Genomic DNA, 15,097 nt, shown 5'->3' on the forward strand with positions numbered 1-15,097 from the left:
TATGTAAGGTGGAGTCTCAACACTTTCCATGTATGTGTATAAGGTGGAGTCTTAAACATTTCAGATTTATATAAAGTGGAGTGTTAAATATTGTAATATACATTTGATCATGATAATTAACTAAGGAATCTGAGGACAAATATAGGTTGAAAGTTTTAAAACTTTTAATCAATCGTGTCCTGCAGATCAACGTGAAAGATGTTTTAAATTCACAAGTGATGCTTGGACAAACTCTTGATCTCCCCAGTAAAGGAGCTCTGAAGCAGCAAGTTATGGAAATACACAGTAAGTACGATCATTACAAACTCACCCATTGTGGTGGCGCCCACCTGCCACACGATGAACACATTTATACACCTCTTAGAAATAGTTTCCAGGGGCGGAGGAAGACATAATGTGGCAGAAACCTTTTCCTTCTAAATAATATGTGTCAGTTGTGTTAGGTGCAAGTTTAATAATTTGCTTTATGACATTGGCGTCACCACAAAGTTATTTTTGATTCACAAGTCACCTTCAAAATAAAACACAAACCGTAGTTGGTGATATTAGCTTATAATAGACAAATACATGTCACATCTTTATTTTTCATCCAGCAGCAGTCCATAAGTTTGACTTGTGTGTCCTCACAGGACATTTTGCGTCCACAGAGCAGCTTGCCAATATCACTGCATCTGGTGGAACAGACTCACATGTTTACACAGACCAGACGCTCCCGTTGGCTTAATTGAAAAAACACAACCAGGGTCCATATTTACCGAGCTCCTGAGTATATGCAGAGAAGCCGGAGTCATAGCAACAGGTTCCGTTGCTCTTTGAAGTCACTCATAGTGACTTCAAAGAGCAAACTGATTCCAGATCAGTGCTATGTCTGCGCTGTCAAAATCAATAAATAGCATTTCAGTAGAAACACAGTTTACATTTTAAAAGTTAGGAGGTCAACCAGCACAACCCGACCCTTTTCTAACAGAAGACAGTTGTGTCAGCAGTTGAATACAACAGTAGGAGAAGGTGATATGTTTGATATACACTAGGTTGCTCTAAAGTCCCATCAGATTACAGGTAGTTGCATTACTTAGGAAAACTTCCAGTCAAGGGGACACATGGCCCTGTTCAGTGCACCCATCAGAGAGAAAGTAATGAATGAAGGCAATTCCACCCTGATCACAAGCAGAGGCAAGACAAACAGGACACATATGATGACTCATGACACATTACTATCATCCTTTTTGCATTAATGCATAAATTCAATATGAATATCAAAATACTATGACAGAAACACACACAGCATAAATACATCTAACAAAAATATATGGAATCTATCGTCTATCAAACTTTCTAGTTCTATTTATATGTCACCTCACCCACATTATATCTGGAATAACACAGAGACAGAAAAAATACAGGGAAGAGTTACAGGACGATTATGAGTTTAACAACAAATAACAGGAAGGGAAGAGAGGTTACAGTAAGGTAGTGGTGTGTGCATAATGTGTGTGACATGATCTTGTGCGTGCATGTGTGAGGTGAACTGTAACGTGTGCGTAGCTCCACTGTACAATGGAGAGGCAGTGTGGTGCATACGATTTTATGGGATTTTATGAACGACAGGGTGCGTTCAGCAGCATCCTGGGGAATGCTTTCATGCTGTAGCAGTGGGGTAGGGTGGAGGAGCCTGCTTGGGAGGGACACTGACGCTGTCATCATACGGAGGTAACAGCACCTGAAGATGAAGAGGGAAGAAGAGGAAAAACAGCTTTTGGTCAGTATGAGTGGTTGTTTCACCAGACGAGAATAATTCAATATCAGTAAGATCAATTGCAGTGTTATGAAAGTTCTGTCTCTGAGCTTGTTTTTGTTGTAATGTTGTAATGAAACACCGGCTCTGGTGCAATTCCAAACATAGGAATTCAATAGTAAAAAAAAGAATTTTGGATTAAAGGAAATATTTAATTCCAGAGTCCAGAGAAAAAAATAAAACCCTTATGAGTTCCTCAGGGACGGGGCTAGGGGCGGGGCTAGTTTTTTAAAAATAAACTAGTCCCCTACTAACAATTAAAAAAAAAGACAAATTGTTTAGAATAAAAAAATGTTGAAGCTTTTTTGAAATACACAATGTGCTTCAAAAAGGAACCATTTTCAAATGGTTCCTTTTTGAAGCGTGTGGCTTTGCTCAAAGCTTTAAAACTAACAGTAAACAAGGAATGACATAATATGTGCGACTTATAGAATCAGGAATTGTACATGGATGTTGGACATATAATTGGCCCTTCAGTGTAAATTGTTGCCCCTTTATGGCCCCTGATTTAGAAAAATCCTAGATCCGCCACTGGATTCCCTGATAAACTGCAGTGTGCTGACAAATGACAAGAGCTGATGATCAATGGTCAAAGATGTACTTTGGGTCCTTAGCCAGACTCTCTGTGAATGTGCAGGTATAAACTGCCTCAAAACAAAAAGGGAATGTAGTACATAGAGACTGTGGGTGATGAATAAGACACAGGACACTACACAATTTGTAAAAAACAAAGCAGGTTGGTTTTAAAGCTGTAGCTTAATGCATCACGCGTTGTCTCAGCACCAAACAAACCCATTTGTTATCACATCGCTCTTTTTTTATAATGCATGGCATTACAATTTTGATTATTCTACAGTTGAGGTCTCTCCTGATTGAAATGTGATAACTGGTTGTATTGGGTTCAGAGAAAACATATTCTTTAATGAATGTGGCATTCTATTTTGTGACAGCAGTGGATTTCCAAGAAGATGGAGGTTTAGGTATAATCAAAGCTCTTTGCTTACGGTTAGAGAAAAATAATGGTCTGGTTTCATACAGACAAAGTTTGCAGTAACTTCATTTGTTCATTTACATTAAACCGAGTAATGTGAGTTCCAAAATATACAAAAATATAATCATAAAATAATGCTGCAGTCACTACAAGCTGGTATTTTACTGTAAGATCAAATATTTTGTCAAATATTTGTCAAATATGTAAATTTATTACATATCCTCATTGCAGAAAATATTTTCGGTTGTATTTGTATAGACGACACAGTTGATATTTCTCTGTATGTTTACTTTCCCAAAAATTCACCCCTCAGCAGTTTGTTCATTTTCCCATGTTTCTCAGGTTTGCTGTGATAACCCTGTTTCCACATCTTTACAAACCTTCAAGAAAAATTATACTCATTCTGTTATGTTGCTTCTTTGATACCAAAAATATTACCTGACTGTGTGAGTGACCTTTCTGTACAACATGTCCAGGAATTTGGCTCATATGGAATGAATTAGCATCAACCTAACCACTGTATAAGTGATATACTGCCATGCAAGCTGCTGTCCAAAAGCCACAAACATGCATGTGATCTGTGGGAAGCCTTTATTGAAGGTGAGGCAAATGTTAGGAAATGAAGGGGCAGTGTTTTTCTGGCCCTTTTCACTAATGATGTCAGGAAGTCAGAGAGTGGCCTTCTGCTTCTCTCCTTACAGCTCGGGTGTTTTACACATTATGAGCCTGTGTGGACATTTCTGTTTCTTTCAACATCACATGAAGCTGTCGGGTATAGTGGATTGTTTCAAATCGTGTGGAATGTTACACTCTGAGGAGTCTTAAACTGCCGGCTGAAGAGAACAGATTTCTCAAAATACCTGTGAAACCCAGCAGCATACGAGGTCAGGTGTCAGTTTTAATGGAGCAGGCAGCTCACAGCTCACCACTTAACTGTACCATATTTCCAGATAGTCATAACATGTCATTGGTGTTTTTACAGACTCGTTTTTCTTCTCCTTTCTGTCAAAGTATTAGTTATTATACATGTGTGGGCACAGGCTAGTCACAATCCAAGGGCCAGATCTGGACAACAGGACACCGATAGGAGATCCCAGTACAGTGAGACAGACCTCACTGTACTACTATTGTACTTTAGCCACCATCATAATGGCTTTGCCAGCATGGAGTCTCATCTCTTCTTCCAAGTCTCTTCATTCATCCGTTCTACTGTGACCCGTATAAAACTACGACATTTCAGCGTTCAACTTCCTTCCCCTCTTCAACGTGATGACTTTACAGCTGCTAGACTGGCCTGAGCACAGCAAACCTGCACAGATGATAAAAACGTGACGTCTGGATTGAACGAGGAAATCATTTTCCCACAGGAGTGGATTTGCTGCCTTTAGACATGAAAGAAGCTGCGGGGGCCGGGACTATGAAGCGAAGTCAACATCCCAAATATCTTTCAGTTATCCGGCTTAACTTAACCTAAGAAACGCATTCAGGATAAGCAGTCACACAGCGCTGTTTATCAACTCGATAAGTGAACCCAGGTTTTCCTACTGTAGATATGAGCATGTGCACATAAAAGGGCCAGTGTATACCACATGTGACCAATCGCTGACATGGACAAGTGTACTGGCAGCAGAGCGGAATATTTCACAACAAGAAGTAAACTAATACATAGGAAAATACGAGAAGTAAAAACACATTATTCAGACTAGAAAACACGGTTACAGCTGCTAAAAGCAGGAAGGACAGCTGGTAAAAAGTCACTGATTGTGTGAATATCAATGTTTTTATAGAAAAACTGTCTTATCATAAGGGAAGAAATTGATCTGACTATGATTTCATTGGTGTTTCCATTACATTCATGTGTAATTTACATGTATTCTCATTGAGTATAAGACAGTTTTAGCCTTATTCTTTCAGGGGCAACCCTGGTGGTTTCAAGTTCACCTTGAGCAATGAGAAATAAACTCCAGCAGCACCCACAGTGAACTACAACTACTGAGCTTTTCAGCAAGATGTTAGGAACAGCTCATTGGAAAATGTGCTTAACACTCTCACAGGTGGTCTCACAGCACAAAAAATAGAAGAAGCGTTCTTTTCTTCCACAGGGTTTGTTTAACCCACAATTGGAGCATAGACTCAGCAAAATGTTACTTCTGTTTAAAATTACAAGTCATGTTATTCTGTACTTTCTTGTTGGTCTATTTGTAGGGAACATTCATTTACTCTATGTTTCATTGTTTCTGTTCAGCTGCCCAAAGGGCTCGTGTTAGTTGGAATGATTACCTTTTTTCTGTATAATATTCTTTAAAAAATCCTGCCGCCCAATGCTGATATATCTGAAACGCTGATATAGGTTGATAAAATGACCAGATTATTGATGGGGCTCTAGTTCATTATTAGGAATGTAGTTTATTTTGAATCACTGTTAATGCTCAATAGTCCACCAAATGTGTAATAATCTGCCTCTGAAAATAATCCCAGACAAATGTGCCATTTTCTCCCGTTTGAATAAAATTTGCAAGAAAACTTAAATGCCTCTATCCTAGTTTTCGAGGGTTATCTTGCCCCTTGAAACAGAGTCACACGGGGAAGTGGTTGAAACCTTCCCCTACGAATTGGGACAGCCCTTCAAGAAGTCATCAGTAGTCGTCGATGTAAACAGACGAGACAAAAGTTTTGCCGGGGATGTCATTGTAATAACATTGTTGAGATCTTAAATAAACCAATGCTATTGTTTACAGTTACTAAAGTGACAAACCTATAATATCCAAATAACATCTATGCTAATGCAGGTGAATCAATGACATTTGAAATTGAAAAGCTTGGATGCTCTGCATTATTTCACGTATGAATCAAAAGGTCACAGGCTGCTAGCAGTGGTCTGTATAAAACCCTGCCAGGATGCTTTGTTATTCGAGGAGCAGTTAAGTAAAAAAATGACCATAATACATTGAAATGATATTAAACTAAGGTATTACAATCATTCTAGTAATTTTTCAATCCTTATTATTGGAGAAAATACTACATTTTGGTTCTCTCTCCCAGCTTGCCGGTGATTCGCAAGGCATTCTGGGTACCCCTAGGTTTGAAGTGAGGGTGTAAAAGATCTCCGTTTGGAGAGGTATAGAGCCCCTTGGCCCTACCCTTCCATCCCAACAGGTATTGGGACAGCCTACCCCTACACGTGAACACGCAAAACCAAGGGGTTGGGCCAAGGGGTGAAATGGGATTGGGCCGAATGTACAGTGAAGATCACCGGAGGTGACTTACCGTGGTGTCATTGGTTGTAACGTAGAGCAGGATTTGAGAAGAACCCCGGCCGTTCACATATCTGTAGCAGTTCCACACACATGCTATGAGGTAAGCCTGATACCGGGCAGAGAGAAAAAAAAACAGATGAGAAGTTTGAACTGCATAACATGAAAATTCAATATAACCTATTAAATGGTAAATGGTCTGTATTTATATACCACATTTCTAGTCATGATGACCCCTCAAAGCGCTTTACAGTACAGTCATTCACCCATTCACACACACATTCATACAGTGCATCCATGGGCAGCACTTTTTTCTATGAGGGGCCATTCGGGGTTCAGTATCTTGCCCAAGGACACTTTGGCATTCAAACCGACGAACTTCTGGTTGGAGGACAACTGCTCTACCCCCCAGCCACAGCCGCCCTATTAATGGTACCAAATATGTTAACTAATGAATAAATATACTGTATCTTTATATTGTAGATTTTAAGGACAGTTGAGGCAGATTTGTACTTTCAAGAAAACTATATTTTCAACATTTATATTGAATTACTGTACCAAGCTGCTTCAAATACAATCAGGTCAATTCATAGTATATATTTTGTTCTATGCCCTGTGAACGTTTGTACAAACGTAAATATTAAAGCTAAATAAATGGAGAAAAATAATCGCATATTCCTTTTATTTGTAAGTATATAATTCAAAATGTAATAAGAAATGGGCCTTTTCATGAAGTCATTTCATATAAACTGAAAATTGGAAATGCTTCATATTTTGATAAAATATAATAGATATGATATTAAATTACCTATTTATGGATATACGATTTGAGTCATATTGTACAGCCTTGTCTCATAGTGGTATCTCAAGACTACCAAAATCTTTTTCAGAGAAACTCTCACTAAAAAACTCAAATTAAATTATACTTCATTCTCACTTGTTGTTTCAGCATCTACCTGAGACTGAGATAATCCCTTTAAAGAAGCAAGGTTCCCCTTTCATCCAGTAACAATCAGGCCCTCAGCAGGCAGCTTGCTGCTGGATCTGTCCAGCCAAGCACAACACCATCTGCTCCATCCATCCACTAACACGAACCAAAGCCACACTGAGCTTTCTAACTTCTATAGTAACCCAATTAAAAAGCTCAGTCTCCTCAGGAATTTTTAGATATGCATTAGCAACAATAGATTGGGAGGTTAATTTACCTCCCAGTCCACTGAAAACAATACTTATAGTTATTATGATATTGATTGAGCAAAGCTAATCATTCCATCAGTCTGAAATCACAGCAGACCCCACAACTGAGCTAGATACAGAATCTGAGTTTCATCACCACCAAAACAACACACAACAACATACAGTATCTGACAAAGATCATCTGTCTTTGTCAAACCCCTTTCAAATTAGTGAGACTAACCCCACTCATCCATCCCATAAACCCACAGCCAAGCTAGCAGCATTCAGGCTCTATAAGCATAGTAATGCTCACATTGACAACACTAACAAGCTGATATTTAACAGGTATAATGTTCACCACATTCACAATCTTAATTTAGCATATGAGCATGCTAAGCTACACACATAGTACAACTGATGTATATGCAGGTGTGTGATCATGTAGATCAACTGATGATGGCGCTAGATAATAAGTCAGGGGATCACCATAGTGGTTAGGATTCATCCTCTGTGCATGAATGTATGCACCAAATGTCACAGTAGTCCATCCTACAGATATATTAGGCAGGACCAGAGAAGATAGACTACATGACTGCTTCTTACAAGTGAATCTAGAGTGTTCTCTATTGCCACCTGGTGGCTGGATGCAATAAAGGTCAGAAATTGAGCCTCATCCAGGTTAATGGATGGGAGATGGACCAAAGTAAAAAGTCGAAGTACACATCAAGTACATTTTTCTCAAAGATGGTTTCTGTTCATTATATTTGTTTAAATCTTATCTCACTGATGTATGTTCGAATGCTCATTTTTCCATTTGGTTTAGTTTTAATTAGTTATTTGATGGTATAAAACAGGCTAAAAGATGATTGACAGCTGAGGCTCCTAAATGGTTGAGCATGTGTATCACTACTGTGGCTCCATCCCCTGATCACTACTGACTTAAGCCCCAAATGCACAAGATGGTGGATTTCATATCAGGGGTATCTTAGCTTCATTTCTGGATCGTGGGAGGAAGTGGACACATGTTGTCCAGCTTCATCTACGGTCTATGTCTATGGTCAGGAACAGAACTTTAGAGAGGACATTTAGATATGTCATAATGGGAAATGCACAGGGCTAAAAGATACAAGTAATAATGGCTGAATTCCATTTAGCTGCTTCAGTTTCAGGGTCATGGGTTTTTTGCATGCTGCCCTACTGTCTCACTGTCTCTGGCTAGACACAGAGCCATAACGTGTGTTTAGTGCTATTCTTACTTTAAAATTCAACAGCATCTGCTGTGTGATACATGGCTCTTGCCAAAACCCTCCGATAAATCCTGCTCAACATAAGGAGAAAGCTTAGGTTAGAACACTTTACCTTGAAGCTGAGAATGCAGCTGATGAAGAGCAGCACAATGAGGACCAGGCAGACATTACTGAGAGCAGCGATGTCCTCTTTGTAGGGGAAGTTATCAGGCTGCACACAAATCAGAAAAACAACACTCAATGAGCATCAGAGTTCATGTGAAGAGAACCACTCATTTGACAGCACAGGCAGCTGATACTATCGTGTTGAAATGAAAAATGAGATGTTTGCAGAAACCTTTGTAAAGCACATAAGTGTTAATACCCTGCTGGCTGATGTCACTGACTTCACTCTGTAAGAGGAAAACACCTGAGGTTTCTCACCAGCTGCTGCAGGTAGTCTTGTATTGTGTTTGGATAAACCACAATGCTGACAGCAACCAGGGTGTTGAGAGCAAAATCAAATATTTGGTAGCAGAAAAATGGGACGATCCAAGTGGCTCGCAGCTGAAACAGAGATATTCATTTAGGATTGGCTGATATACTTATCTGGGAGCAGAGAATCGAGCTGAGCTTTCAAACCGACACTGTGGACATAAGTCATTCCTCAAACTGGAGATTTCTTATGTTTACAAAGACTCTAAAATAGATTTAGCGTAGGCGTGTATGGCAACAGACTAGCTACATTAATAATTCATAAACAGTTTGAAAACCATTTATGTTACAGAAGTAAACACTTGAAGGGTCTCTGATTTACACTCATGCCGTCAGACTAACACATTCAGTGTATAAGTGTACGCATTGTTGAAGTAGTTTACCTTGTATGCACCATATGTTGCCATCCCACATATAAGAATCATCAGTAGAGAGATCGCTGAGGCGATGCACATGTCTGAAGCAGAAAGAAAAACTATAAATTATAAATATTTTTATCATCTGGGTTTATTCCAGTCTGTGTTACTTTGGTTGAGGGACATTCAATTCCATATCAAATCTCTGACAATGTTTTTTACATTATGTCCTGCTGATCTGGGGGAAACGGATTGTGTGTTGAAGATAAATAATATGTTGCATCTGTCAACCAAACAAGGAATTTACTGATGTGATGCGCTTCATGTCAGCCTGACCTCATATCAACTCCACATAACACAACTAACAGTTCAGTTACATAATGATAGCAGCAGGCAAAATCAAAAACCATGTGTCAGTACTGAGTAAAGACTGTGAATCTGATGGAAGAACAGTTCTCTGACCCAGTAAAATGCCATTTATACATGAACTACATTTTCTATTGTAAACTGACGGTGGATATTTTGCAGTTCTGAGTCACAGTATGAATCACATTTGCGCATAAAAGCATTTAGAGGTGTACAGAGAGGCAATGTACCACATCTTATAGATTGTATCTAATTTAGCAGACAGAATCTCACCTTTGTAAAAATCCAACACTATTTATTTAAACACATAAAAATGTAATCAGTAGAAAAGGCAGCAAGTATCAAAAGTCCAGTAAAACTGAGATAATTTTAACCAGAAGCAATAACGTTTAAAGAGCTACAATTGCTTTATTTCCTAACTACATTATTGTAAATTACAATGTGATGTGTATTTTGCTTTTACTCCATTGTCCCTTGGGTTTCTGACAACTTCTTTTCAGGTGACGGCAGTTTTCAAGGTGATTTGTCGATTGATTGCAGGATCAACTGTATCTAGGCAGAGTCTTCATTAATCATTGCAATCATCAGTTAAATCCTTGTTCGGTCGGTGGAAGAAAATCGGTTGTTGCTTTACTGCAAGTCTCTGGACAGTCATTTGATATTGAGAGAGTAAATTATCACACAGCAACTGTCAGCTCATCTTGTTGTTTGTCAGATCAGAGCAACATCACAGGGCCTTTAAAGCCTGCACCTCCAGGCTGAGCCTTCACTGAACTGAACTCTAACAAACACTGCCACCACCTCTGCATCATCATAATATCTCAGGACGAACTCATAGACTATTGTGAAGATACTACTTATAGTGCCCATGTTTATGATATGATGCCTTTATCTTTCTTCCATTATTTGTTTATTAATTATCAATGTGGTCAGATGTATGCGCTGGATGTGTGTGAGTCTGTATCGTTTTTTAGGTGCTGCACAACAATTAACCTTGTACAAATTTGTGCAATGACAACAAAGCTTTCTAATTCTAAATCTGATTGTAATTAATGGATCATAGGGCACCGTAAACCTAATCCCCAGGAGCTGGGACATAGCAGTCATTCCCAATCAGAGGTCAGCAGCAGCCACCTCCAGTCAGTCTGCTCCAGTTTACACCTGGTCTGTTAAGAAGGCTTTTCATTAGGTTTGCGTGTCTGTGGCTTTGGCTGTTAGATCCAAAAAGAAACGCTGCATGTCGTCTAGACAAATGTGTGAGGTCCCTCTAACAACAATACTACATCCCTCCATTAGTCAGTTGCCTGCCAACACGACTGAACCTTTAACCCCACAAGCAGAGATTAAGTCATCTGTCACGGTCAATTTTAAGAGATTTGGTTCCAGGTAGAATAGAAAGGGGCCAGTGGGGTTTTCTTACAGAGTGGGGACAAGCTGTTTACCAGACTGAATGTCATTAGGTGGAGCAACAACTAGAGAATATATTAAAATAAGAGAAGCTTTATTGATCCAGCACCAGGGATATTCACTTGCTACAGCAGCAGATAGTGAGTATGAGGTAGACGCCATAAAATTACCAATAAACTAAACTAAAAAATCTAGTAAAGAAATGTGCATAGAATATGTACATAATATACACCTTTCACTAAAGATGGAAATATTATTTGTGAAGAGACTTATTTGTGCATTAGTATAAGGAGATATTGAAATAAACACACACACACATATATATAAATTTCAAAATCATATACAATATGATATGAATATAAAAATGGTATAATTGGGTGAATTTCACAATAAGATGCATACATATGGAATATATAATGGATATTTGTGATACAGATGAGCAAGAGGACACTTTTATCAAAAATAGTACATAATGATGAGTCGATGTGATATGAAAAAACACATACATTACATTACTAAAATTATAATTCTGTTGGCAGTTTCTCTGCTATTCTGTCCTCACTAAACTGTTGAAGTACATATGGGACATTTGCTGTGAAGCACCAGCCTTCTGGGCTACTTACTGGCATCATCCATGACATCCAGGTCATTAGCCAACTCAGCGCTGGTCAGGTGGTACTGCTCAGGATCACTGAGGGCTGTGAGCAGGATGAGTAGCACCACAGCATTGATGAGCTTAGAAACAAGGGACATATGGTCAGATAAAGATAAGGCAACAGTATGGACAGACAAACAGACAGACAGAACGACAGACAGACAGACAGACAGACAGACAGACAGACAGACAGACAGACAGACAGACAGACAGACAGACAGACAGACAGACAGACAGACAGGAGATGGAGGGGAGGAGGTGGAACAGGAGCATGAAAAGCTGCAGATGCTGAATGTATTCTGACATGTTCAGCTTTCTAAATCTGTGACCTGGAATTTATGGATTCATCTCAATAAGCTGCCGGGTGGTCAGAAGAGGTCGATGTCCCTCTCTATAAGCAACGACTGTACAGACCTAAATACGATCAATTTAACCTTATCCCTAGAAATAGTTTAGTTATATTAAATTAGAAGTTCTGCGTCCAGGCCCATCTTTGTTTTGGTCTGGCTGCTGCAGCTCATTATGCAGATGACTCATACATCCCCACTGATCAGGTGAATGCAATGGAAAATTCTTTGCAGTCAATTGGCAGCTTGACACAAAGGCTGCTACCTGAAGAGGCCCACTGCTAATTTATTCATAGGAAGCAGAGAGAGGATTCTTCCACTGGTTTGGATGAGTTAACCCTCTCATATACACCCATTTAAAAGACCAACTCATTGATATATTCCACATTAAGATTTAACAGTGCAACAAAGAGGACACGTAGATGTTAATGTTGTCATTGTGTGAAAAACACAAACATTATGAGTTGTTTTCCATCTGAAGTTAAGTCATTAATTTATCTCCATGTTGACTCACAGAAGCCTCAGTTACACTCAGGTCTACCTCAGTGACTTTAAGTACAACAAACTGAGAACTTCTGCTATGATATGGTCTTTAAAGAAAAATAATGAACTCCTCTTGTGCAAATAAGAGTGGCTCAGGCTGGTACAGTAAAATCCATCATACGCACTGAGGTGTTTTCCCTGGTGATAGTGTTGCTGGATCATGTCTACAGGCACAGTGCGGGACTAACTACCAGGCGGTGCTCACCATGTACCAGACTCCCAGGATGATGGTTCCTGTGCGGACATGGCAGCACAGGCAGCAGCTGGTGGAGTACCAGCGGTCCCACGGGGAGATCATCATCGTCGCGTCCGCTGTCTCACAACACTGCGCCGGGCATCAAGGGACAGAGAGCCCGCTCTCCAGGGAGCGTCCGCTGAGCGTCGAAGCTCGCCGAGGGATGGCGAACAGGACCCGACTGCTTCCGAAGTGAGCGCCGCTCACCACCGAGCCCGCGCCAAGTCAGCGTCAGGCAAACAGGAAATGTCCTTTTCAGAGTAAGACACTGATATTTGTGTTGCGATTTGTCATACAAATATATATCCAATTTTCTCTTTTATACTGATATATAACCTGTACTGAAGACAACGTATGTTTTAAAACATTGTTACACATGGGTATGGTTTTCACATTACTAGTTTCCACCATAGCCCACATATTTTTAACATTTAATATACACTACCATTCAAAAGTTTGGGGTCACTTAGAAATTTCCTTATTTTTCAAAGAAAAGCACTGTTTTTTTCAATGAAGATAACATTAAATTAATCAGAAATACACTCTATACATTGTTAATGTGGTAAATGACTATTCTAGGTGGAAACGTCTGGTTTTTAATGAAATATCTCCATAGGTGTATAGAGGCCCATTTCCAGCAACTATCACTCCAGTGTTCTAATGGTACATTGTGTTTGCTAATCGCCTTAGAAGACGAATGGATGATTAGAAAACCCTTGAAAACCCTTGTGCAATTATGTTAGCACAGCTGAAAACTGTTTTGCTGGTGAGAGAAGCTATAAAACTGGCCTTCCTTTGAGCTAGTTGAGTATCTGGAGCATCACATTTGTGGGTTCGATTATACTCTCAAAATGGCCAGAAAAGAGAACTTTCATGTGAAACTCGCCAGTCTATTCTTGTTCTTAGAAATGAAGGCTATTCCATGCGAGAAATTGAAGAAACTGAAAATTTCCTACAACGGTGTACTACTCCCTTCAGAGAACAGCACAAACGGGCTCTAACCAGAGTAGAAAGAGAAGTGGAAGGCCCCGGTGCACAACTCAGCAAGAAGACAAGTATATTGGAGTCTCTAGTTTGAGAAATAGACGCCTCACAGGTCCTCAACTGGCAGCTTCTTTAAATGGTAACCGCAAACGCCAGTGTCAACGTCTACAGTGAAGAGGCGACTCCGGGATGCTGGCCTTCTAGGCAGAGTGGCAAAGAAAAGCCATATCTGAGACTGGCCAATAAAAAGAAAAGATTGATATGGGCAAAAGAACACAGACATTGGACAGAGGAAGATTGGAAAAAAGTGTTATGGACAGACGAATCAAAGTTTGAGGTGTTTGGATCACACAGAAGAACATTTGTGAGACGCAGAACAGGTGAAAAGATGCTGGAAGAGTGCCTGACGCCATCTGTCAAGCATGGTGGAGGTAATGTGATGGTCTGGGGCTGCTTTGGTGCTGGTAAAGTGGGAGATTTGTACAAGGTAAAAGGGATTTTAAATAAGGAAGGATATCACTCCATTTTGCAACGCCATGCCATACCCTGTGGACAGCGCTTGATTGGAGCCAATTTCCTCCTACAACAGGACAATGACCCAAAGCACACCTCCAAATTATGCAAGAACTATTTAGGGAAGAAGCAGGCAGCTGGTATGCTGTCTGTAATGGAGTGGCCAGCGCAGTCACCAGATCTCAACCCCATTGAGCTGTTGTGGGAGCAGCTTGACCGTATGGTACGCAAGAAGTGCCCATCAAGCCAATCCAACTTGTGGGAGGTGCTTCAGGAAGCGTGGGGTGACATTTCTACAGATTACCTCAACAAATTAACAGCTAGAATGCCAAAGGTCTGCAATGCTGTAATTGCTGCAAATGGAGCATTCTTTGACGAAAGCAAAGTTTGAAGAACAAAATTAATATTTCAAATAAAAATCATTATTTCTAACCTTGTCAATGTCTTGACTAAATTTTCTATTCATTTTGCAACTCATTTGATAAATAAAAGTGTGAGTTTTCATGGAAAACACGAAATTGTCTGGGTGACCCCAAACTTTTGAACGGTAGTGTATGTATTTTTTAACATTGTATGAAATAAAGATTTGAAGTACCTCATTAAAACTAGTTATTAGCTGAATGGATTATATATATATATATATATTTATATAGAGTGGATTCTACTTTGCCAATTAGTAGAATGTATATCCCATTCAAATAATTTCAAAAATGTAATGAAATGAAATAGTTATCAACTAATTAAGTAAATATAA

General features: G+C 39.5%; 1 protein-coding gene across 2 annotated transcripts; it reads right to left on the reverse strand.

Moving 5' to 3' along the window:
• Window positions 1-545: 545 nt before the first annotated feature.
• LOC118113638 (lysosomal-associated transmembrane protein 4B) lies at window positions 546-13,071 on the reverse strand. 2 transcript variants are annotated; one of them, XM_035163549.2, is made up of 7 exons: window positions 12,817-13,071; window positions 11,690-11,801; window positions 9,321-9,412; window positions 8,887-9,009; window positions 8,576-8,674; window positions 6,054-6,149; window positions 546-1,720 (listed from the first exon to the last, which is right to left on the reverse strand). In XM_035163549.2, exons 1-7 carry the CDS (start codon window positions 12,910-12,912, stop codon window positions 1,640-1,642), a joined length of 699 nt encoding a protein of 232 aa, XP_035019440.1. In that variant the 5' UTR covers window positions 12,913-13,071; the 3' UTR covers window positions 546-1,639. The 2 variants fall into 2 exon arrangements, with proteins under 2 accessions (XP_035019440.1, XP_035019441.1); XM_035163550.2 differs by having other exon boundaries at window positions 9,321-9,394; window positions 12,817-13,066.
• Window positions 13,072-15,097: the final 2,026 nt, after the last annotated feature.

The sequence above is a fragment of the Hippoglossus stenolepis genome, chromosome 8 (assembly GCF_022539355.2).
Source record: "Hippoglossus stenolepis isolate QCI-W04-F060 chromosome 8, HSTE1.2, whole genome shotgun sequence".
Taxonomy (NCBI): Eukaryota; Metazoa; Chordata; class Actinopteri; order Pleuronectiformes; family Pleuronectidae; genus Hippoglossus; species Hippoglossus stenolepis.

Bases quoted from the DNA above. Each gene is read 5' to 3' on its own strand.
- LOC118113638 (XM_035163549.2), bottom strand. From the start codon at position 12,912: ATGATGATCTCCCCGTGGGACCGCTGGTACTCCACCAGCTGCTGCCTG. The intron at 11,802-12,816 runs GTGAGCACCGCC...CTTGTTTCTAAG, and splicing joins TCCTGGGAGTCTGGTACATG to CTCATCAATGCTGTGGTGCT. The intron at 6,150-8,575 runs GTAAAGTGTTCT...GCCCGGTATCAG, and splicing joins GCTGCATTCTCAGCTTCAAG to GCTTACCTCATAGCATGTGT.